Genomic DNA, 24,125 nt, shown 5'->3' with positions numbered 1-24,125 from the left:
CACGAGCCTAAGGGTCGAACCCATGACTACTTTAGGAGAATCTGCCATCTGCTCTCAAATGTGGCAAAGAAATATTTGTGCTAACAGATATGACCCCAAAATGCCTTTCCATCCCTTTAATGAATCTAATGCAACATTCCCTTTTGCCCTATGTGATGTGGCAAGAAACATATTTTTCCATTAAACAGCTTTTTAAATGATTAATGTTCCAATCACTTTAGGAAATATGAAAACAAAGCTGTTGGCCAAGAGGTTAAAATAACTCCCTAATAAAAATAAAAATGGAGATGAAAACAAGCAGACAAACCTCCTCTGCATTTCATGTCATTTATAATAATACGAACAACAAGCAGCTTTGGCAGTGGAATGTGATTCATTTAACCATTCTTTTTTCTGAAGTCAGTTTTGCTGTGGGTGGTGATGGTTGAATAGTTGTGGGCTTGTGAGCATTTCTCCCTGAGAAGTGTTTGTTTGTGTTCCGCAGACACAGCTGGAAGAGAACCATATTTCATATGAGCACGGTTCTTGTCTTCAGGGGAACCGCTGTAATCCGGCCAAAAAGGTGAATGGAGAAATGACACAAGATGACATTGATTATTATGTTCCAGATGTTTAGAATGATCCTTTTTGCAGCTCAAATTGAAACAAAAGCAAACAACTATGAAGCAAAAAAATTGGGAATTTTATAAAAGTGAGTATTTGGTTAAATTAAAATGTACTCTTATAGTCATTTTGAAACCTTGTAAGTCTCAAATTCGCAATTGTTCAGGAAATGACAAAAAACACTTTTGAAATGATAAAAAACACTGGGTTGTCAAGGTTGACAAGCACTGTTTAAAGGGGTCATATGGCGCAAACACATGTTTTTCTGTCTTTGATGTGTTATAAATAAACCATGCATGTATTAGACATGTAAAATTGTAAAAATTAAAGTGTCTGAACAAAAGATGCATTCTATCTAAAAGCGAAAGCTCACCCAGACCTCCCTGAAACACCTCGTGTAACCACATCCCCACAAATCTACGTCAGTTCATGGTATGATTTGACGAAGACCGCCAAAATGCATACGCAAGTAAGGTGGGCGTACCTGTCAGTACAATTGCTTTAGAACCTGATGTTCCAGATATGGCGTTACATTTCCATCACACGCTTGCAGTATTCAACCAATCACTACGCACTAGTTAACTGGCCAATCATAGCACACCTCGCTTTTCGGAGCCAAGAGCTTTGTTAAAAATCTACGCGTTTCAGAGATTTTAAACCTTAAATCGTGTATACACATTACATAACATCTTAAACAATAGATCACCCTTTAAAGGTTAGATTTTTCAGAACTCAGTGACAAACATAAAGCGTGAATAATAATAATGATTTAAAATCACCAAATATGGAGATATGAGGTTTTGGTAGAACCAACCTGATCTCACGGATATTCACTGCTTATTCGTATGATTTCGTTCATTGTGGATCAGACAAAAACAAATGATTTAATAGAAGTAACCAATACTGAAGCTCCACCCTAACATCAATAGCGCGAAAGCAAATTGCGCTAAAATGTACGAATAAGATCGCACAAATTCCGCCTAAACTAGCCACATCGGAAAATAGTTACGTTTTTGTTTTGTGTTGGAAGGACAGTGACTACACATATTTTTTACAAGCACAACATATGGTTTTTTATATGCTTATATATATGGTTTTATCCATAAAAGTATTCTAGGTGTATTTCTTTAAGTTCCTATTTTCTTTATGTCTCTACTTGGTGTGCCGATATATATTTATTTTAATGCAAAATTGTTAAAAGCACTATAGAAATATTTTGAATTGAAATGAAGGTATTTAAGCGATACATTTATTTTATCAGTACATCCATGCGTCGTCTGGGATCGAACCATGACTACAAATTTTTGACATAGTGCTGCCAATTGAGCAGAAGGAAATGATACACATGAAGAATATTATTTTTACATTCTAAATAATAAAAACAATTCTGAAGATGTCTAGATGAACAGTTATATGCATAACATAATAAAAACCATTTTAAGTATCAGTAGTGGCAAAATATTACAAAATTTTAACAAAACCTAAAAAGGTTTTCAGCCTTTATATTTTTGTAAGGTGCAAGTTCAAGTTATTTTCACCCAACTTATACATTTCCAGTCTGCCTGTAGTATTTATGTAATTTAAAAAGGTTCACCACATTTAAAGAAATATGTGAAAACTTTGTAAAAGAAAACCTTAAATTACCGTTGTTTTTGCACATCACTAACAGTCATTTTAAAGGGGTTTAATTAATACAATTCTCAAATACAATGAGTCAGAAGTCTGTTTAGAGGATGTTGGGGTGTGGTGGGTAGAGTGAACTAGCATTTACTGGCAGTTTACTTTGTGCTCCATCCTGAAGATAAGAGATCCCGTGACAGCATCTGGGCCAGATGATGCACGTCAGGAATTCTCCTGAACTGATGGGCCTCATTTGAGTTTAATGATACAAGACAATGTTTTCAAATGCTTCTGCTGCTTAACTCACCTGTGAACTCTCATCTTTACAGAAGTGTCTATCTTTCTATCCGTCTCTCAGATGCACGGGGAAGATTCCTTATAGATCCACTTGTGAAACTGACATTTTGACACCACAGCATTTTAGCACGTGCATCAAAGTGTACGGAGCATGACACTTACAGGACTCCATCAATATTTGTCCTGTTTTTCCATAGCTGGATGTCAGTAGGGGAAAACTTTCCATGGAGCAGTTAAAGGAGATCTTGCCATATATGGAGCTGGATGCTGAGAGCCGTGATGGGCTGTTCTGTTGAGTTTATGGCTTCCTAAATAGTTTTGTTTCCATTTCACTGCGCTATAAAACCTCTAGGTATGTGCTCGTCTTCATTATCGATCATGTGTATGGGATGCTCCTCATTTCAGACACAACAAATCAAACAGGGCTGAATGAAAAGATGGGATGGTTTAAATGAGGATACGTGTACTTTTAAACTACTGTAACTCTTAGTTTGTCTATATCACTGTAGATCGGTTTTAAAACCTGGTGAGCTGTTTGCCCAGACAGCATTGCCAGGTATCATAGACATAGAAAAGCTTTTGAAAAACAAAGCATGGGCGTTATGATGCAATCCAAGATATAATCACAGATAAGAAAATCCATTGAATAGAGCTTTTTCATTCTAATGTGGAGGAACTGTAATAAATGTATATAAATAATCTTATCATAACCACTTAGATTTCATTCAAGTCACACTGTAAAACCTAACAGTGAAAATCACTAAATGAAATAAGTTACTTTAACTTAAAGCTTAAACCTAAAAAGTCTATTTGACTCAATAAATATGTTATGTGAATACATGAATAGCCTCTTTACAGACCATTTCAGAAAACATGGTCCAGAAGGACTTCCTGATTCAGTTTTTTTAACACGGCACAAACCTTTGACCAAATACAACCAAAAGATAATTTAAAACAAAATCTAAATCCTAAACGAAGAGCTTTAAGATTTAAAAACAAAATATGAAACCTGAAGTGCTTGTGTTTATATCTTGCAAAGTGGTCCATAAAAACTGTTAAGAACTTAAAAAGAAGAAACACTAGGAATTTCTATGTATTTCACTACAGTTTACTGTAGTATATGCTAGAGTATACAACAGTGAATTTCATGTGGATTTAATATGTTTTTGTGGGCGGAAATGGTGAAATAATATGTTTTCCTATGAGGTTAAATCCTGTAAAAGAGACCAAAATGTTATAAGACTCCATGAACTTTGCCTGATACTTTGTGACATTAAAGGCTTGCATGGGAATCCCAAGTCCTAATGCATTCCAGTGTGGTTTTGAGTTAGCTGTGCAACACACAAACACACACACACACACACACACACACAAACACACACACACACACACACACACTTTTAGAAGCGATTTTGCTGCACAACTGTTTTCAAAGAAACATAATAAAGTAACCCACATCTCTTGAAAAGCTGTCCGCTCACCCCAGAGCCTTCAGTGATCCTGTCAGTATTTGTTCAGATGTTGCGACTATTCTCATGTCAGTCTCGGTGTGAGGTTCACACTTCCTGTCTAGGAGCTGGAAGAAATCTAAAATCAGCCTCGATGCCAACTGTACTGAACTTGGTCACAATACAGAACCTGAGTCAGTTCCTCATCTGGTGATGTTTTAAAAAACCCGACAAGATAAATTCTGAGAGCGAGAGATTACAGTCAGCAGTCTGATATCTGCTCAAAGCTTTGAGGAAGAAATATCACGCATCATGATCCAGGTTCAAGAGAGGCCTAGGATGACGTTTGAGAGCAGATCCAGGGGCAGATTATTTGAAAGATCTCCAGTCAGATGGGGGAAACGTGGGTAACCTTACAGCTCCTGTTATCATTGATAAAATAATTAAAAGAACTGAAAAAAGAAAATCACACTGTTAAATATCCTGTAAAAAAACATTTTCTGGCGGCTGAGGTGCCAGAAAAGGACAGTAAAAAAATTATCTAAATTTCGCAATCCATTTGTGTAAATTTACTATTTTTCGTACCATTTCACTGTAAAAAAATCCTGCAAAACAACAGAAATTTTCTGGCAGTTGGGGCCTAAAATGTTGCAGCCTTTTCTTTAATTTAAAAAAGTTTTAACAGTATTTAGATGTGTAAAAAATCTTAATCTCTACAATTATAGTTTTTTTACATTATAGGAGAGTAGACTTTAAAAACAATACATTTCCATAAAATGACACTTTTTTTCAGTGCATGGACTGAAGTTATCCCATTTACCAAACAAATAATCTTCTATCATTGGCTGATATTTTGCATTATGTAAAACTAAAATCTTTTAGTTACGCACCCGGAAATTGAATAAGTCAGCCACATCACATAAAAGTGCGCTACTAAACTCTGCTTTCTTAACATGAAATATTGAACCTTAATAGTTTTACAGCTCAAACCATGTATTTCAGGCTTCAACTGCGATCCATTTAGGGTCACCCCTCCACTAAAAAGCAACATGTTCTCAATCCTACTGTTCAGTTCATTTGACTCCTAACAAAAGCAGGCCATTTGTCGAAACGACAGAGATCTATTTCCAGAAACTCAGCGAGCGCCTGTTCACCACTGTTTATTCAGCTTTAGCTCACTTTGGGTGTGGAAAAGCCACATAAGTGACACAGAAAAAAAGAAAGAAAACGCTTACTGCAGGGCTTTTCCGCTCCTGAAAGATGTGGCTGGTTTAAATGGTGAAAACCTCCTGGAGGTTTCCTTTCTGAGAACGACGGCAAGGTGTTGCGTTACACAAAAGACGGAATTTGAATCCAGACCAGCACACTTGAAACAAAGCTCAACACTGCCATCAACTCAACGGTTTTATAAAGACCTTCTTCCCAAAGGAAATGTTTTCGTTGTTTCAATACAAGATTTCATCGCCTTCATAGTTTTGCTTTAGTTATGTGTCAACTTTCAGCATTTAAAACCGTTGACTTGACTCGAAAATGAGACAATTGTGTTTCATGAAGTACGGGTGTGGAGCGAAAACAAACAAGCTCACATCGTTTGATTTTCACAAAAAACTTTAGTTGAGAAAGACTTGACTTAGTTGAATCTTTAAGAAACTCCTTGAATATTATGGAGTCCCAAAATTTCAACCGCATGGCTGCACATCAACTAGTCCTAGAGATCTTGACGGTTAGATGTCGACATGCAGGAATGCAGCTCCAGAAACATCCTCCTTGAGATTTTTTACGAGTAGAGTTTGACGTGTCACCTCGAGGAAAGGTCGTGTAGTTGAAACTTTGAGGTGGTAAGAGTGTGTGTTGAGATGATTGATACGGTTCTTCTGACCGGTGTCAGATGGAACACGCTAAGGACGCTACCTCCCTCATCAGGTATTTCGAGGTGTCCGACATTAGATGTGCGTTTTATAGCGTGAACTCAGGGCCAGATATATCAGTGGCATCATGCTGACTCAGAAATGCTGAATCTACTGTCACTTGAGCAGTGGAAGGAACTGAGTAAACAGCAGCTGATAGAGTCACAGCTGAGACGCTGGACGCAATGAACTAAAACACTTCATACAGTCTAAATTTACTATTTACAGGCGTGGGTTTAGACAAATGATCTTTTTTTTTTCTGTGAGCTACTAACAATAATAATCCCAAATTTTAAAAGATAAATATTTTTTCTATTTGCATTGACTCGCAAAAAATGAAAAATTGAGAAACGGGTGAAAACAACAGAAAAGATGCTGTGTATTTTTTCAGACCTCAAATGCTGCAAAGAAATCGAGTTCATATTCATTTTTAAGCAATACAATAGTAATATTTCCAGATGATCATCTTGATTTCTGTCACAGTTTTCATGTCTTGACATGATGTCAGTCTTTCACATTGCTGTTGGATGTCTATGTCGCACGCCTAAGGTTTGATTTTGTTGTAATTCAGAAGACACTTGACTGGAATAGATACAATACATCTAAACATTTGGAATGGTCTCTTATTTTTCTAAAGCACTGTTGGAGGTTGCCAGGGCATTGCTTATAAGGCCGTGTTCACACTTGACTTTTTTTAAGCCGCTAGCGTCCGTTTTACATTATAATCCTATGGAGTAAACCGTGTTTAAAACAAAAGTCCTGTGCGCATTTTTTAAACACCAGTGTCTTATTCTTTTGCGGTTGAAAAAAGTTCGACTTTTCTGAAAAAAAAAACGCCCTACATCAAACACCTTTTTCACAGCTCACTAATAACAGAGACCTGTCGTTTCCATTACTACAGAGAGGAGCGTGAAGGGTTGAGAAGGCTCAGGCTCGAACATTTTTAATGGTGGCCAAATTGGCCATTGGAGCATAGTATTGTACAAATCTAAGTTTAATTTTCACTTTCGATAACTTCTGATTGCATTCTAGAGAGAAATTAGTATTGTAGTTTATAAATATTAGATTGCTTATAGCAAAGACGCTCTCTGTTTATAATTCAAATCTCTGTAAGTTGCCTTCGTGCACAAATGTTATCTTTGAACATTGCTGGCTACTATTCGTAACCACAATTCTTGTCAAAAAAGAAGTCAAGTGTGAACACGGCCTAACATTATCTTTCAAAGTATTGGCTTTTAACAGAAATGGAGAAGAAATGTAGTTTTTAGATAATTTGGTTATAGCAACATTCCTTTTAGTCATTCTTAATAAACAACGTTCAGTCTTTTTGGTTTACATACAAACATGTAAATACCAGTTTTCACACACTCTGCATGTCTGATTCTACTCTATCCGGCAGTCCCTGGAGAAACCTCAGGTAACATATGTAATATTTGTTTTCGCAGCCCAGCGTTTGCACCTGTGGGGGACATTTGGTCTGAGGATCACATTAATAACCCCTGGTCTATGCATTAGCTACGACCGCCGACCTGTTGAACTGCCTCGGCTGGCCCGCTGGGAGACCGTCCTGCTGAAAGATGCTAGATGTTGTGATAGCGTGAGATTGTACAGTGGGGAAAGACAATGCTGCATTCATTTAACACAAAACAGATATTTAGACTTGACAAAATTGTGTTACCTGCTTGTGAAATTTGACAGTGTTATGTAAAAAAAATTGAGAAAACTGTGTGAATTGTCACGACTCCAGTGGACTCTGGCTCTGTAAAACTTTACTGTCTTCTCAGATGACGTCTCAAAAGGGACCTCAGATGATAAACTGCCACCCAAGAGAACATAACAACCCATGAGTCCACCACTCCAACCCCATTGACAAACACACCTAAAATAGTCATGTGCACAGCTGTACTACTTGCCGTTCTTCATCCATTCCACTGTGACTGCCGAGTTTACACTCAAAAGACATCCCAATCCAAGTGGATAACTTCTTGTCTACACAAATACCACTGAGAGTTTAAAAGCCATGGGTTCTTGGCTGCATTGATGTATATGATGTCACTCTTGGCTTTCTCTGAGGTAGTAAAGTTTTAGTCAGACCTTGTGGCACATCTGAAGGTGTAAACTGCAGTGTTAATGCTACAAAACTCTATTGAATGGGAAACCCATCAGACAAAGCAAAGAAACGAGCGCTTTAAATTTAATTCTGAGGTGCTTAAAATGAGTCAAACAGATGTACATGTAGGTTTCTTAATTTCTTAATATATTTCACTTGAGGCCCAATGTGATGGGCATATGTGTAGCTTATTGGAAGATTAAAAGATCATGGGTTTGATTCTCAGGAAACACCCATAGTAGTAAAAAATTGGAAGCGAGTTAGCATTTTAGCACTCATGGTTCTATCGCCGCAAAGTCTATGGGTTTGGAAAATAGGTTTTTGATTAAATACATGAAATACACTCTCAAAAAAGGTGCTTCAAACGGTTCTTTGATACCAATGAAGAACCTTTTGGTTCTATAAAAAACCTTTAACATCTCGCTTTCAAAAAAGCTTTTTGTGGTGAAAAAAGGTTCTTCATATTATAAAAAAGTAAGAGAGATGGTTCTCCAAAGAACCTTTGGCTGAATGGTTCTTTGTTGAACCAAAAAGCACCGCTTGAAGGAACCTTTTAAGTGCTTTTATTTTTAACAGTGTAAGGTCTGTGGTTAACAAAACCTCTACATATTTTCACGTTTTATTCTATGACAAAAACACACCAGTTATAACTCACTCTTTGATGGGGACGTTAAACGTCTTCAAACATAAAAGTCTCACAAAAAATGTAACATGGACACGATCTCTAAAAACGTGGACGACAATTCATTCACAAAGTATGAAAAACGTGTTCGTTGGAAAGCAATTAAAGTTTGAAAAAGTAGCAAATATTGTGCTAATCTGTAAAAATGATCTTGAAGTCTCATAACCTTTTGTTTTCTTCCAATAGGTCAAACGGAAAAATGTGTAGGCTTTTGTCTGAGGGAAACAGCACACGCTAACTTCCGGGTTGGCCTCCAAAAAAACATCATCATCCTTTTTTTCAAGGTCTATGGTCCCAATTGAACTAGAACAGATTTAAATAGGAAAAAACTTGGACAGTTTTAAGTAGTCAGTCAAGCAACTACAATCATCCAGCAGACAAACCAATTTACAGTTTTAGGAAATTCCACAAGAAGCGACACTTCGTTTGTGCGTGCCATCATCTATACTACGCACATCATTTCCTAATCATTTCAAAAAGTAAATGTTAACAAAAGATGGAATTGTTAAAAATATAGATTCCTGCTTTAACATTCTCAGAAAAGAGCGTTTTTACTGAATGAACATAAAAATACTTCAAACATTAGCAGTTGTGTAAATGGCTAAAGAGCGTGAGAGCTGCCCGCTCACAGTGCCAGCGTCATTCCTGTGGTGTGAGACTAAAGCAATCCAAACAAAGTCTCTCAAATAGCCTCTCATTTCACAAAAATGTGTCTAACTGACAGAAGACAGTAATACTGCTCGTGCTAACAACAGCTCAATATGACAGAATCTACAGTGTACTGTGCAGAACGTTTACAGTGTGTCAATGGTTTTATCATAATTATGCAATTTAATGTTACAATGTCTAACAAACATGGCAGTAATGCCAAGTGACCAAGTCTCCATGAAATCAAAATGTTGCTTATTTGCTTGATTTGAAATAAAAAACAGGAAAGAAATATCTACTAAAACTGAGTAAAGCCATGGAAACCTCAACCTTAGTATGTGAGTATTCGGGTTCACAGGGTTTGCATCATTAACAAGGTATCCCATCATGCCTCAGATCAGACTTTAAAGAATCCGTCTGCCCAGCCCAGGTGCAGCTCCACACATGACTGAACAGAGTTCATCTGAGCTCCTGATATGGTTCTCTCTGTTTGGTCTTCATATCAACATCATTAACTACACACGTGTGACTTTAAAGGGTTCTGAATCTGGATCACAAATGTGGAACAAAAATGTCTCAACGTCTACTTTGACTGATTTGGAAGTTTGATCAAATCCAAAATAAACAGTCTTACTCTGGTTTGTAAAATGTGTACTAAGGGCACTCGTAGTAGTTGAATGGAGTATTTTTTTTAAGTGGAGTCGACTCAAGCACAACAAACTCCAAAAGCCCTAATATGGTGTCGATTAGACAAGCTTTAGTCTGCTGGAAATCTCTGCCTCCCCTTTACTTTACATCAAAACTAAAAAGGCTTTTAAAAGCATTTGTTACTTTTAAAATGGACACTAAAAGATTGTAACTAAATAATGCATGCGGATGTTTCTTTCAAATGTAACATCATCTTCGTTCATTGATTCAGTATCATTTTAAATGCAGTTTTAAAAAGGGAACAATATATATATTTGTATTCGTTTCATTATGAGGCACCATTTTGATCGTACATTATGTTCTGTTATAGTTCCCTGCCTGGAGCTGAAGGGAAAAGCCACATGTCCTTTTTTGGTCACAAACACTGTAATTTGGCCATCAGCTACATCATTGCATGGATGAACTTAACCACAAATCCTGAAGGAGTAATAGAGACACCTACAGGAGAAAATGCGTCACATCTAATAACACATAAACAAACAAACAGCATCAACTCTATATATTCAACCATTATAAAATTATCCAAAATGGTTATTATTGTAAAAATATCCAGTGAATGTGAATGTTGGCCTTTGCTTGGTTTAGCGCTAACTTGGAGATTCTGTTTTTCAGACAACCATCCAAAACTTTCCAACTCTGAATCTATACTAGAGTATTTCAAATGCAGGGGTTTTAGTCCCAAATGTTCTGAAGATAATGTGAATTATGCTGGTGTGCTTAAAACTTGCTGATGGATAATGGGTGTTTAAGTAGTTTTAAGAATGTGGTTTCCAGTGTGGTTGTGTGGTCTTTACTTACAGGCCCCGAAGAAAAGGTTTCAACTCCAAATGTGATATTCTGTTCAATCCAGGCCTGCACTCTGAAACATGTCGGGTTGGTTCAACCCATTGTTGGGTTAAATATGGACATTTTCATTTAAACCCAATTGGGTTTGTTCATACAGTTGCTTCCAACAATCCACATGCAGGTTAAAAACCTTGGGGTTCTTTAAAGGGTCGAGTTCCTCATTTAATGTAATTTTATGAGTTATGTTCATATTTTGAGTTAAGTGCTTACTCAAATCCCCAACCGCATGAATGAGCAACAGTTGTGATGTTTACCTTTGCAAAAACCCCTAACTAGCCATTAACATGTTTTATTTAAATCAATCCAGATAGCACAGGTACATCTGTAAGGCATCTGCTAAAGATCTGGAGAACTAAACCCCAAATAAAAAAGACATCTTAGCAGTTTTACATCCCTTATAGCACACATACATTTAGATCTGCAATATATGTATTACCTCTCTACGTCTGCTGTCAGATGTGATATAAACATCTAGAAGATGAAGATGAATTTGAATGCGTGAACTGCTTCTAAGACGCATATAAGATGTTTTTAAACCGCAGATGTTTTCCTGATCTTAAGAAAATAGCTTACAGACATACCTGTGGTATCTGGGATTCATTCTAAATCATAAACGTACAGACATCTAAATGCCTTACTGATATCGGACATCTTAAGAGACATATTGCAGATGAGCAAACACAAAAAAATACTTGCAGATGTAAACGCAGACATCAAATAGACGTCTCCGAGACGTATGTGTGCTATTATTCAATTTATGATTTTCATAATGCCATGTTCATGCTACTTTATAGAATACTGTATGTTGATATAATAACTTCCGGTTATAAATGAATCATATTTATGGTTATTTTTAATTCAGCAAAACACACGTTCACAAGCCACAGTTTGTTGAAACTCTTTATTTTCAGGGAAATACAAAAAATACTTTCATGACCAGATAAATATACATACAGCATTTTTAATGTTCATAATTATTATTAATATTATCATTAATGTAACTATGTCAGTTGATTAAAGAAAGCCCTAACTATATAATTCAAAAGGCGATAGTTCTTGCTGTTTTCTTCGGTTCCACTATAAGACACCACATTTTCAAACACATATTGAAATATCTTCATTCTAGCCATTACATAAAGTAAACATAAAACAAGAAACAAAACTTCATACATAGTGGTTTATCAAAGTGATGTATTGTAATACACTGGACCAACTGAACGCAGTGTTTCCCTTTGATTCATTACTGTGGCTTGTTAATTCGTGGAGATATATATCTAAACATCTAATGTTTCATACATGTGGCAGTAAAGCGGCCTGCCATGGCAATCTTTAGGCCTCAGTAGGTACAATATTGCAGACAAGGTTCGAATAACCGTCGAATAATCGCCGAACGGATGTCCGATGCAGCGCCACAATGCTGTAATGTACACATACAAAGCTAGTTATAACAGGACAATAAACACGTGCTTCACTCATCTAAAAACAGACAATGTGTAATCCTCCCACGCTGATCTGAGACCAGTTTGGAGGTTACGTTAACATTGTCAAGCTTCAGATCCGTGGAGCGAAATCTGGTCCACAAGCAGCATAAAACAGCAACTTACACACCGAGCTACCAGAATAAGGCACTATGACACAATGCAGTCCAGATTTGAAGAGAAACCGGGCGTTAACACAACAGTCGATATAACGTAGCTCGTCTCTCATAAGTGCCACACGTTATTCTACGTAACGCCAACAGAGTTTTTAAAAGTTCCGACCAAAAACATACACAAAGTTCACGGGAAGCAGAAAAAAGGCGCATTGTTTGCAGTTAAGTGTACATTGAAAGATCATTGACGCCATTTAATCCTACAAAGCTACAGATGTCTTCAGTGGTGTGTTTGTGTCTCACAGCCATGCAAGTACAATCTTGAACATGAAGTTGATCTGTAGTGGATCCATTTTAAAGGAGTTTAATAAGAAAAGAGCCCAATTATAAAGACAAGAGATGTTACTGTGGTATACATGGTACTTTCATAACAGTTGGCTTAGCGTTAGCATTGCTTCCTGGATATAACAGTTATACTTTTTTTTTACATTTTATTCACTTGCACTGCATGTAGATGTAAGACTGTCAAATCAAGTGCTACCATAATAGTCCAATACAACATAGCAAAACCTAATCTTTTCGTGTCTTGTGGGAACAGTGAGATGTTAGCCATGTCCAGAAATGAATACTAGCATACTACGTACTGAATACTGCACAATACGGTATACTGCCGACTATTTTCATTTGTATACGAGCTAGTATTCTTTACCGACAGTCATTATTGAAATAATAGAAACGACATCGTTAAATCAAGAAATGGTACTTCCTATTCATTTGTCACACTGGAAACGAAAAAATAAGGGCACTGCATTGTGGGATATCGCGTTCCCAGCTATGCGCTCTAGTTGTATACTGCAGGTTTTGGCAAATATACTGCACTGTTAAAGGTCATCTGGTATTCCATGCATCAAGAAAAGTTGCATATCGTGCGCACAATGCAGAAATAGTGTGAACGCTACAATAGTATGCCTTTCCAAACATCGTTGTTTAGAAACAAAGGATTGTGAAACACTCTTACGTCTCTGATGTCAGACTATAAAGCATCCTGTTGTCCAACGCTTGGAAGAAAACGTATAACAAACTTAATGACAACGCTACGGTTCGTTTTGCAGGTATGTGGTTGTAACCATCAGTTGAACATCACAGCGTTCTTATTTTGATCAATCTAACATACAGAACTGCGTAAGAGCTACCGGTGAGAAGCTTTAAGCTACTCTTTTACATTTCGTCTATCAATAAATACGACAAAGGTCACCTTGAACATTCTTTCCCTAAAACAACTACCTATAACCTAAAGCGACCTAAAACTTAATTGATATATGTGTGTGAGATATGTATAAGAACAGTGCATTGTTTAAAAGCTTATAATGACGCAATACCTCATACACCAAAACGAAACTTTTCTAGATCCAACTGCCTTCTTTAGCTTTCACGACATGAAAAGTTTCACATTGGTTGATGCATTCACAAAACATATTCATAACGTTGTATAGAACCTTATGGTAAGCTATCATTAAAGTATAGAAGTTACGACGGATACATAAAACGTAAACGCACCCACAAATAAAAGTCCTTCAAACTGTAAAACATGACAAACGAAACGAGACACACATAGCAGATTAGCCCTGTGGAAGAGAAAATCCATTCACACACAAACACGTCCGCTGTTTGTAAGGTGAACGCCCAATCAGTGTTGCTAGTCCCATGCTGCCGTGAGCCAATCACGTTTAACTTAAGCTATCGAAACAACCAATCACGTAAGACTGTTCCTCTACACGAGGAGTGGCCGATCATCGTTAGCAGCCGGCAGACAATCGCGTCCGATGGGAGAGAACGGGTTCAGCTCTGGTCTTCCCGCAGTTCGCTGGGCAGGAATTTGTATTGCTGCTGTCGGATGTGGGCGAGTTTCTTGCGAGCTTCCTCTAACTCTCTCTCTTTTCTGAGCATCTCCTCCTGAGCCGCTATAATCTGGTAATAGTGCATGACAATTAAAGGAAAATTAGAGGAAATAGTTCGTAAATCCAATGAAAGTGACGTTTTGTGCAAGCATGGTTTAAGAATTATTCAAACAAATTGATGCATGTTTTATGAGTGAATTTGACGTAATGGTTTAATGAACAATTTAACAGCATATTTATTTAATAAATGCAATGAGAAGGAATGCACATCCACACATTATGTGACAACTTAAACTACCAGGTTTCCTTTTTTCCTCAGTAAGAGGTGAAAACAGCTTCATATTCTTTAGTGAAACCTATCATTTTATCATAACTGCGCTCTGAAAATATGACTTAGTGTGGATCTGCCATTTTCCAAAGAGATGGTTTTGTGGATGAAAGATATTTTAGTGGGTAAGCCCTGTTCTTCAGAAAAAAGGCTGAATCAGTTAGAAAAGCCTTTGATTCCAGCACGCATGCAAACGCACACAACATCCATTCAAATGGGTATATCGCATGGACTGAATATTCCAACGCCTTGTAAAAATGAGATGAGACATTCTGGAATTCTGGGAGGAAGGCAGCTTTGAACAGGCAGACACACAGTCTTTAATTCAAGTGCGTCTGGCATGCGATGAAACGGAAAAAAATCTGGTTGCAGAAACAGCCAGCAGTCGATTCTCGGTATAAAACCGCAGCCTGCAAATTCTAGTTCAGTCGGATCCACAATGAAGCTCTAAATGTCAAATCACTTTGATTTTTTTTAAAAAGCAGAGCAGATAAAAAGGATTGCGCTGACTTTGTAGAAAGTCATGAAGTGAATGGGAAAGATTCGAGTCTCACCTGAGCGATTCCTCCCACAAATTTCGTTTTAACCACGACGCTGTTGTCTTCGGCTTTATCGAAAGCTGCTTTCTGCGCCGCCTTCACCAAGTTGTCAGACGCCCGCTTGACGGCGTTACCAGCAGCCTGTGCAAAACAAACCACACAGACAAAAAAAGATCTTCAGAGGGTGATGATGTCATGCCGATATTTACTATTCAATTGAATTGAATTTGAAAACAACAATCGTGCGCTTTTACATTCTGATGCAGTCGGATACAAAAAAACTTTTTTAGTTGTTTTTTGTATAGATGTGGGTGATTAACCTGCAGTCTTCTCATGGCCTCGGAGTCCTGATCAGCTTTGACTTTACAGGCCACCAGCAGCTGAGCCGTGGAAGCCGCCACCTGTTTGGCTGAAGAAATCAACTTCTCCTCGCTGGCGTGACCCTGAACCGAAGCGTTTGCAGCCTCACACAGGTTACTTGTAGCTGCCGCCACCATCCGGGCCTGACAGAGGCAAAGACTGCTATTAATTCTGTTCCTTTAAGTTGGAACTACGGTTACCATTAACAGGTTCATATCAGATGGTATGAGAAGACAAATAAACTCACAGCTGATATCAAACCCTGGGACCACTGGCCGTCATCTACTGCATTGGCGGGGATAGAGCCAACCTTTGTAAAACACAACAAGAGTTAAACGTGAGAATAATCTGTATTTAATCATAATAAACATAACAGGTGATTTTAATACCTTGCCCTGTGCCACAAGTTCTCTCTGAGCAGCCGATGCAGATTTGACTAGAGCGCTGGTTGCCGCGGCGATCGACTTGGCCGCTTCCAGGATCTGCTCCTCGAAGTCCAGAGACTCGTCTGCTTGCTGAAGACACAACGGGAAAGCAGAATATATACTAAAGTGTAGATTGTCAATGAAAATCAGAGGGTATGAAGTCTTCCGGCCTGCTGTCAGATGACACGGCTAATCATGAAACTCTTGAGAGATAAATATTGAAAAAAATATTAATTTGGCCAACAATTTTGCTTAAAAAAATTACTACTGACAAAGTCAAAGTGTGTATTCCTAAATAATTTCCAAAGGTTCAAAAATAATCCCAACAATTTCAATTCCATGTTTTTATAATTAAAGGTTGTTAATAATGTCAATAATAAAATCTTTATTCATATTAATTGTTAAGTCAAAGTTTTACTAATAATCTTAACTGTTCCTATTAACAATACCAATTTGTTTCGGGCATCTGCTTACATAAAGGGTTCCCCAATAGAAAGGTAAAGTTAAGTTTCATTCTTTTGCATTTTACTGAAAACAAACAGTTTGTTGATCTTTTTAATGTCAAGATAAATACTTTTGGGGAAAGTTCATCTAAAAATGAAAATTCTGTCATTATTTACACGGCCTCTTGTCGTTTCAAATCTGTAGAACACGAAAGAAGATATTTTGAAGAATGTTGGTTCAGAAAACCGCTGGTCCCCATTGACATGCATTGATTTTGTGTCTATACAATGGAAGTCAATGGGGACCAACGGTTTTTGGCTACCAACATTCTTCAAAATGTCTCTTATGTTAAAAAAGAACAATTGAAAAGATGCACCAATCTTACTTCTGATATGAGAAGACACTTCACTATACTAACATGAAGTATGAGTACAGTATGTTGGTAATGGCATACTACCATACTATTTGTATCCTTTTGTAGTATGTAAAATGCATCGCTGTGGAAATCTAAGATGAAGATAATTTAGATTTAAATTAACCACTCCTATATTAGCAGCAGTTTTGGGATTTTATTTGTAGTAAGACTGTAGTCAATACACATTAACCATTATGTCTTTATTCTTAACTTAAAATGCAAATGGCAATAAAAAACACATGGCAAAAAACATGGTTACTAATTGAAAAATGGATCCCTGATTTATTTATAGTAAGCATGAGCGCATTGCATTGTGGGATTTAGCCTTCCATGCAGTGAGCTCTGTTGCAATTGTGTATTATTTGCTTACAGAAAATGCAAATACTGTGCACAGTTAACATACTATATAGTGTTGAAATAGTAGGATTACCATGGTAGTATGCATTTCTCAACAAAACCAAAGTAGTGAAGGGAAAAGTGAAATCTAACTTTGACTATGTGATCCAAGGGTGACACCTAGTGGCTTGGAGGTGCTATGACATCATCTGAGGTTTACATTTGACATGGTCAAAGAAACAAACACGACTCAACAAATACACCAAGCTAACCACCTTCGCAAATAGATTTGTCAGAGCCCTCGAAAGCACACACGTTTATGAAACACAACACACACACACAAGTCTGGAGACAGAGCAGGACACTGTAGGAATATGTTTGATATATAGTTGGACAGAATAACAACCTAATATATCAAACATATCAAACAGAGCCCTGCAGAAAGGCTTCCAGGTTTACCTAACCTCCAGAACATAGGGAAGAGAAGAGAGAATGAGAGGACAAGGTGAAGCAGGGCATGCTGGGATAGCAGTGGAACAAACAAGGATGGATAGAGTCGGGAGCTCTGGAGAGTAAGTGAGGAATGAAGATATATTAGGGAGGACAGCCAAAGACACTCCAGGGGTGATAATAAGCACCAATGACTCTGTTTTTGGGTCTACTGAAGTTGAAAGTCAGTGTCTGGCAGGATACAATGTGGTAAAGAGAACTTGTAGATTCATGTGCTGATTCAAAATAAGTATTTAGGTGTAATCAGAGAGTCTAGACAGACATATAAATAGAAAGATAGACATGCAGACAGACAGACAGACATGTAAATATATATTATAGATGAACAGACAGACAAGTAGAGAAAGACAGAGAGACACACACAGACATGTAGATATAGAGAGACACACAAGTAGAGAGGGAGAGAGAGAGACAGAAATAGACAGACTGACACACATGTATAGAGAGAGAGAGAGAAGGAAATAGACAGACATGCATGTAGAGAGGGAGAGACAGACAGACATACATGTAGATATAAACAGACAGACAGAAATAGATAGAAAGACATGAAGAGAGGGAGAGACAGACAGACATGTAGATATAAACAGACAGACAGAAATAGATAGAAAGACATGAAGAGAGGGAGAGACAGACAGACATGTAGATATAAACAGACAGACAGAAATAGATAGACAGACATGTAGAGAGGGAGAGAGAAACAGACAGGAATGTAGATATAAACAGACACACAGAAACAGACAGACATGTAGTAAGGGAGAGAGAGAGAGACAGACATGTAGATATAAACAGACAGACAGAAATAGATAGAAAGACATGAAGAGAGGGAGAGAGAGACAGACAGACAGGTAGATATAAACAGACAGAAATAGATAGACAGACATGTAGAGAGGGAGAGAGAGAGAGAGAGACAGACATGTAGATATAAACAGACAGACAGAAATACATAGAGAGACATGTAGAGAGGGAGAGAGAAACAGACAGGAATGTAGATATAAACAGTAAGACAGAAATAGATAGAAAGACATGTAGAGAGGGAGAGAGAGACAGACAGACAGACAGACATGTGGATATAAACAGACAGAAATAGATAGACAGACATGTAGAGAGGGAGAGAGAGAGAGAGACAGACATGTAGATATAAACAGACAGACAGAAATACATAGAAAGACATGTAGAGAGGGAGAGAGAAACAGACAGGAATGTAGATATAAACAGACACACAGAAACAGAGAGAAAGACATGTAGAGAGGGGGAGAGAAAGAGAGACAGACATGTAGATATAAACAGACAGATAGATATAGATAGACAGACATGTAGAGAGGGAGAGAGAAACAGACAGGAATGTAGATATAAACAGACACACAGAAACAGAGAGAAAGACATGTAGAGAGGGGGAGAGAAAGAGAGACAGACATGTAGATATAAACAGACAGATAGATATAGATAGACAGACATGTAGAGAGGGAGAGAGAAACAGACAGGAATGTAGATATAAACAGACACACAGAAACAGAGAGAAAGACATGTAGAGAGTGGGAGAGAAAGAGAGACAGACATGTAGATATAAACAGACAGACATGTAAAAAGAGAGAAACAGACAGACAAAAAGATAGACACACAGAAAGAGATAAAGACGGACAGACACATACATGTAGTGTTAGATAGACAGACAGACACGTAGACACAGACAGACAGACAGACATAGAAACACAGACATATTGTCAGACAGACACATACATGTAGTGTTAGATAGACAGAGAGACACGTAGAGACGGACATACACGTAGAGACAGACAGACAAACAAACAGACAGATATACACAGACAGACAGACGCATACATGTAGAGTAAGACAGACAGAAAGACATGCAGAGATAGACAGACAGACATGTAAAGAAAGAGAGAAAGAGAGACAGACAGACAAACAAACAAACAGACAGATATACACAGACAGACAGATGCATACATGTAGAGTAAGACAGACAGAAAGACATGCAGAGATAGACAGACAGAGATGTAAAGAAAGAGAGAAAGAGAGACAGACAGACATGTAGAGACAGAGACAGACAGACATGTAGAGACAGACAGATAGACAGGCAGACATGTAAAGAAAGAGAGACAGACCGATACACAGACAGACAGACAGATTGAGAGATAAACTGACAGACAGACACATAAATGTAGAGTTAGATAGACATATAGACAGACACACACGTATAGATATACAGATAGACAGACAGACATGTCAAGACATACAGATAATGGGAGAGAAGACACAGAGATAGAGAGACAGATGAATAGAGAGATAGATAGGCAGGCAGACAGAAATGTAGAGACAGACAGATGGATATCTGATAGTTTTCACTTTACTGTTAGCAAGTGAAGCCAAAATGAGCCGTTCTGAGCAATAATTTAAACAGCAGTCAGTGGAATCTTCATCTTGAGCAGTGTGAAATATAAAGAGCTTTATGAATATTCTTCCCCTGAAACAATAACACGATGTTATTAGAGACGTTCTTTCTCTCTACAGTGTTTGGCCCGTGGCTGATAACATTGTTTCTTGGCAGCACTTTAGAGTTTGCTTTGTGATTTCGCTACAGAGAAGTCATTGATACACCCAAGAGGGGGAAACAGTTTTAGCTTTGAGAGGCAAAATGTGGATGGATGTTTTTCCTGCGAAAAGCATCGCTGACAGTCGAGATATAATACAGATGGATGGAACAATAAAACAGCTCCAGGGGAAAGCGTTTCTAGAAAGTGCTGACCACCTTCTTGGAGATGAGATTCAGACCGGCCTACATAGTGTAAAATAATGCTGAAGAATATTGAATAATTAAAACGCTAGACGGAAAATATTGTAACCACAATAAAAACAAACAAGAAATGTACAGACGTGTTCTTCAAGTTCAGTGTGCTCCAGACTTCGCAATATCAAAATTCTTTAAGAGATGAAATATTTATAACCACAAGAAAGCAACCAAATACTTACAAAATACATCACAAACATATCACATTGTGAGTCATAAAAGTGCTAAAAACGGGTGACCCTCTATATGTCTATTCGTGAGCGGTATGTTGGGCGAGGGGTGATGGATGAGTACCTTTGGTTTGGCTCTGGGCTTCAGCTGCTCTAGTTTCTTGGCTGCGGCCTCGATGGACGCGGCGGCACCTAGGAGCTCCGTCTCTGCTATCACAGTAGGGTCTTCTGGGTCCACCCACTCAGAACCTGAGATGATGGACAAACAGCCGACATGACCAACATTCACTCAACACATGTATAATACTGATGGATGGAAATGTGATCACATGGTATAAATCTTTCAACAACAACAACAAAACATGCAAGATGATGAAGATTCAAATAAAATATGCTTTGGAGGGATACAATCACATTCCAACAGAAGAAGTGCTTAGAAATACATAACAATGGCAAACTTCGTTATTATAATAACTAAATATAGTTATTATAAATTGATATAGTTATTGTTGGTACATTTGATAGGCCAACAATATCAGGGTCACACTTTACACAAATTGCAAAGACATTTTGCAATGAACCATAACCAGGTTTTAGCTATTTTTTCCATCCCTTTTATGACAATAAGTCACACCCACATTTTTTACATAATAATTACATAAAAATACTACATATCAAGAATAAAATGCATCAAGAAATCACTAAAAAGAATTGAGTGTATTTGAATTTGGCTCAAAGTTATAATTCATATTTTTTTAAAGATTAAACACATTTATATTAGAGCTGTCAAACGAATAATTGAGATAAATCGCATCCAGAATAAAAGTTTGTTTTTAAATAATACTGTCGGTGTACAGTGTATATTCATTTTGTAATTATAAGCACATACATACATGCTTATACTTGAGAAAAATATAAAAAAAGATTAAACGTTTATATACATTTCATATCAATTATTGGTAAAAAATACATAAAAATATTTCGTAAATATACTTGATGTGATTAATCGTTTGACAGCTCTAATTTTTATCATTTTTTTCTGATTTTAGTAATAAAAAAAAATTGTGACCTGGATATTTTTTGCAAGAGATTCATTTAACAGATCTTACTACTAAAAAACTACTAAAAAATATTTTCCGGCAATTTTTGTCTTGTAAAATGACATGCTTTAAATTATAATTTACTCCAATCTTGTACATTTACAGTATATTTCTGTCATTTTTTTTTTAACCAATTATCAAACAATTTTTGAACAATCTGTAATATTGAAGATTTTTTGGGGTGTATAGTATCTACTTAAAACGGCACTAAGCTTAATCTGTCAATTTTTTTCTTTCTTTACACTTAAAATTAATTTATTTTCCGGTTAACACACACATCTGTACTAACAGCCATAAAAATTCCTTAATAAAGCACTGAAAGATGTCTGTTTCCTCTCAACAGCTTTAAACAGATGGAGCAAATCTGTTTGAGGATTATGTTTAACCTGAGGGAATTCAATTCTATCTTTCCTTCAATCTATAAATCCCTGTGTGCGTCCATGCCGGTCAAGCGCTCAAGTTTGTGTGTGGCCTGACACTGGAGAGGATCAACAGTGTGTGTATCATACTCACCTCCGTCTGTGGCAGAAGGAAACACAATAACAGCGTTATAGAAAAGAACTAAAGAGTGCCATCACACAAATGGCTCTATTAAACCTGCACAAATACAGCTCAATTGACCCTCAATCTGGCCTGTTTTCCTCTCAAAATCGGATATACCATTACTAGACCAATAGAAAATCTGTGCTCGGGATTTCAGTCGAAATCACCACCGAAATGTCTCATCCCCCTTGTCCCCTTACATCTTAATCTGTTTTCCTTATTATGGCTTCGTTTTAAAATCCCAAAAGATGTTTGAATAACAGTTCAAATGTGAATATGTTTGACTAATTTATCAATGTGGATTTGTATTCATATTACGTTTATGCATTTGGCACATGCTTTAAGCAGGGTTGCCAAATCTACATTTTTACTGAGTAACTGAGACTCTTTTTTAACTGTCGCTGTGTTTATTATATACTATAATGTGGGGCTTTTTAAGAAAGTGTTTTAATAGAAGAAATAGTTTGTAATACATATAAATGAATGTTAAATATGTATTGTAAGTATTGGAATTGAGTATTTAGAGTTTTGGTATTAGGGATGGGGTCAGTACCATCATAGAGGCCAGTTATGACTGACCATTGAACTGGTTTTATTATCTGGCAACCCTGATTTTAGCCAAAGCAACATACACAACGTTTAAGGTATATGCTACCACTCGAAAACTTGACAAAAGTGTTTCTCATGATCTTAAAAATCTATAACCTAATAGTATATGTTTCAAAACATAAAAAAATTATCGAGCCAACATATTCATTTATTTTATTAGAAAACAACATTTTATAATTTTTTATAGATTTTTGGACCAAATATTGAATTAAAAACTGTTTAAAGTCCTAAAGAAGCGAGATGCAGGGTGACAATAGTGTGATATATTTAGTTTTATATTTTAAATTAGCTTTTATTCTTTTGATTTTTTGTTTTTATGCAAAATTTAGTTTTAGACATTTTGCTTTTGTCACATTATAATATATTTTTTATGTTCCCTTACATAATGAATCATTTTTTTTTACGTTTTTGTTCATTATTATCATTTCAATGCTTCCTTATATTAATGTTCTTCCAGTAGTTTTTAGGTCATTATTCTATTTGATTTTAATAAACAGAGACCTAAAAAGACCTTGGCAGGATGATGAAATGCCAAGAAAACAAATTTGCAAACTCTACTCAAAGGATTATCATTTTTTAGATTTATTTTAGATGCTTTTAGTCACAACACATTACAATTGTGTTATTCCATAGTTGGAATGGGTTTACACTTATTATAAAATAAAAAATTAAGCACAAGCGATCATACACTTTTGACCGGTAGTGTACATATTTTCACCATCTGGCAACGCTATGCAATGCTTATTATACCAATAGAGCTACAGGAACACATAAGCTCCATTTAAGTAAATTAAACCATTATGGTTCCTCAAACCAAAACGGTATTCTGTTTCAGCTATGCATTAAAATCCCCATAAATCTGGTTCCTAAAAATCCCCAATATCACAAATTTTATTTATATTTGCATTAGGTAATTAAAAAATGCTATCTTATGTCAACCTTAAAGATTTTGAGAGGTAAGTATTTTCCACTTGCAAAGAATGGTCTGTTCTGTTCTGCAGCATGTAACTGCATTTCCGACTTTAAACAGCTGAACAAATAGAAACAAGCTGTACTGTTAGGAAGTACACGAGATAAAGAGGAACTGATATGCAGATTACTGTGTTTTAATAAACTGATATGAAGTTTATTATAGTGAGAGATTACAAACACAATAACCTGTATCAACTGTCTTTGTGCATG

General features: G+C 36.8%; 1 protein-coding gene across 3 annotated transcripts in view; it reads right to left on the bottom strand.

The window, feature by feature from the left end:
• Positions 1-11,762: 11,762 nt before the first annotated feature.
• The window catches only part of tln2b (talin 2b), a 115,989-nt gene continuing 103,626 nt past the window's right edge, over positions 11,763-24,125 (bottom strand). For 2 of the 3 annotated variants that reach the window (XM_056739122.1, XM_056739123.1), the window contains exons 52-57: positions 20,816-20,940; positions 15,975-16,100; positions 15,833-15,895; positions 15,546-15,728; positions 15,241-15,366; positions 11,763-14,428 (exon numbers count right to left, since the gene is read on the bottom strand). In XM_056739122.1, the coding sequence (XP_056595100.1) occupies positions 14,300-14,428; positions 15,241-15,366; positions 15,546-15,728; positions 15,833-15,895; positions 15,975-16,100; positions 20,816-20,940 (752 nt within the window). In that variant the 3' untranslated portion in view covers positions 11,763-14,299. Of the gene's footprint in view, positions 14,429-15,240; positions 15,367-15,545; positions 15,729-15,832; positions 15,896-15,974; positions 16,101-20,815; positions 20,941-22,035; positions 22,311-24,125 lie in introns of those variants that run through there. The other variant, XM_056739124.1, reaches the window with a different exon arrangement.

Source organism: Triplophysa dalaica, chromosome 24, assembly GCF_015846415.1.
Source record: "Triplophysa dalaica isolate WHDGS20190420 chromosome 24, ASM1584641v1, whole genome shotgun sequence".
Taxonomy (NCBI): domain Eukaryota; kingdom Metazoa; phylum Chordata; class Actinopteri; order Cypriniformes; family Nemacheilidae; genus Triplophysa; species Triplophysa dalaica.
The sequence above is the reverse complement of the archived record's forward strand: the minus strand, read 5'-3'. Positions and strand labels throughout refer to the sequence as shown.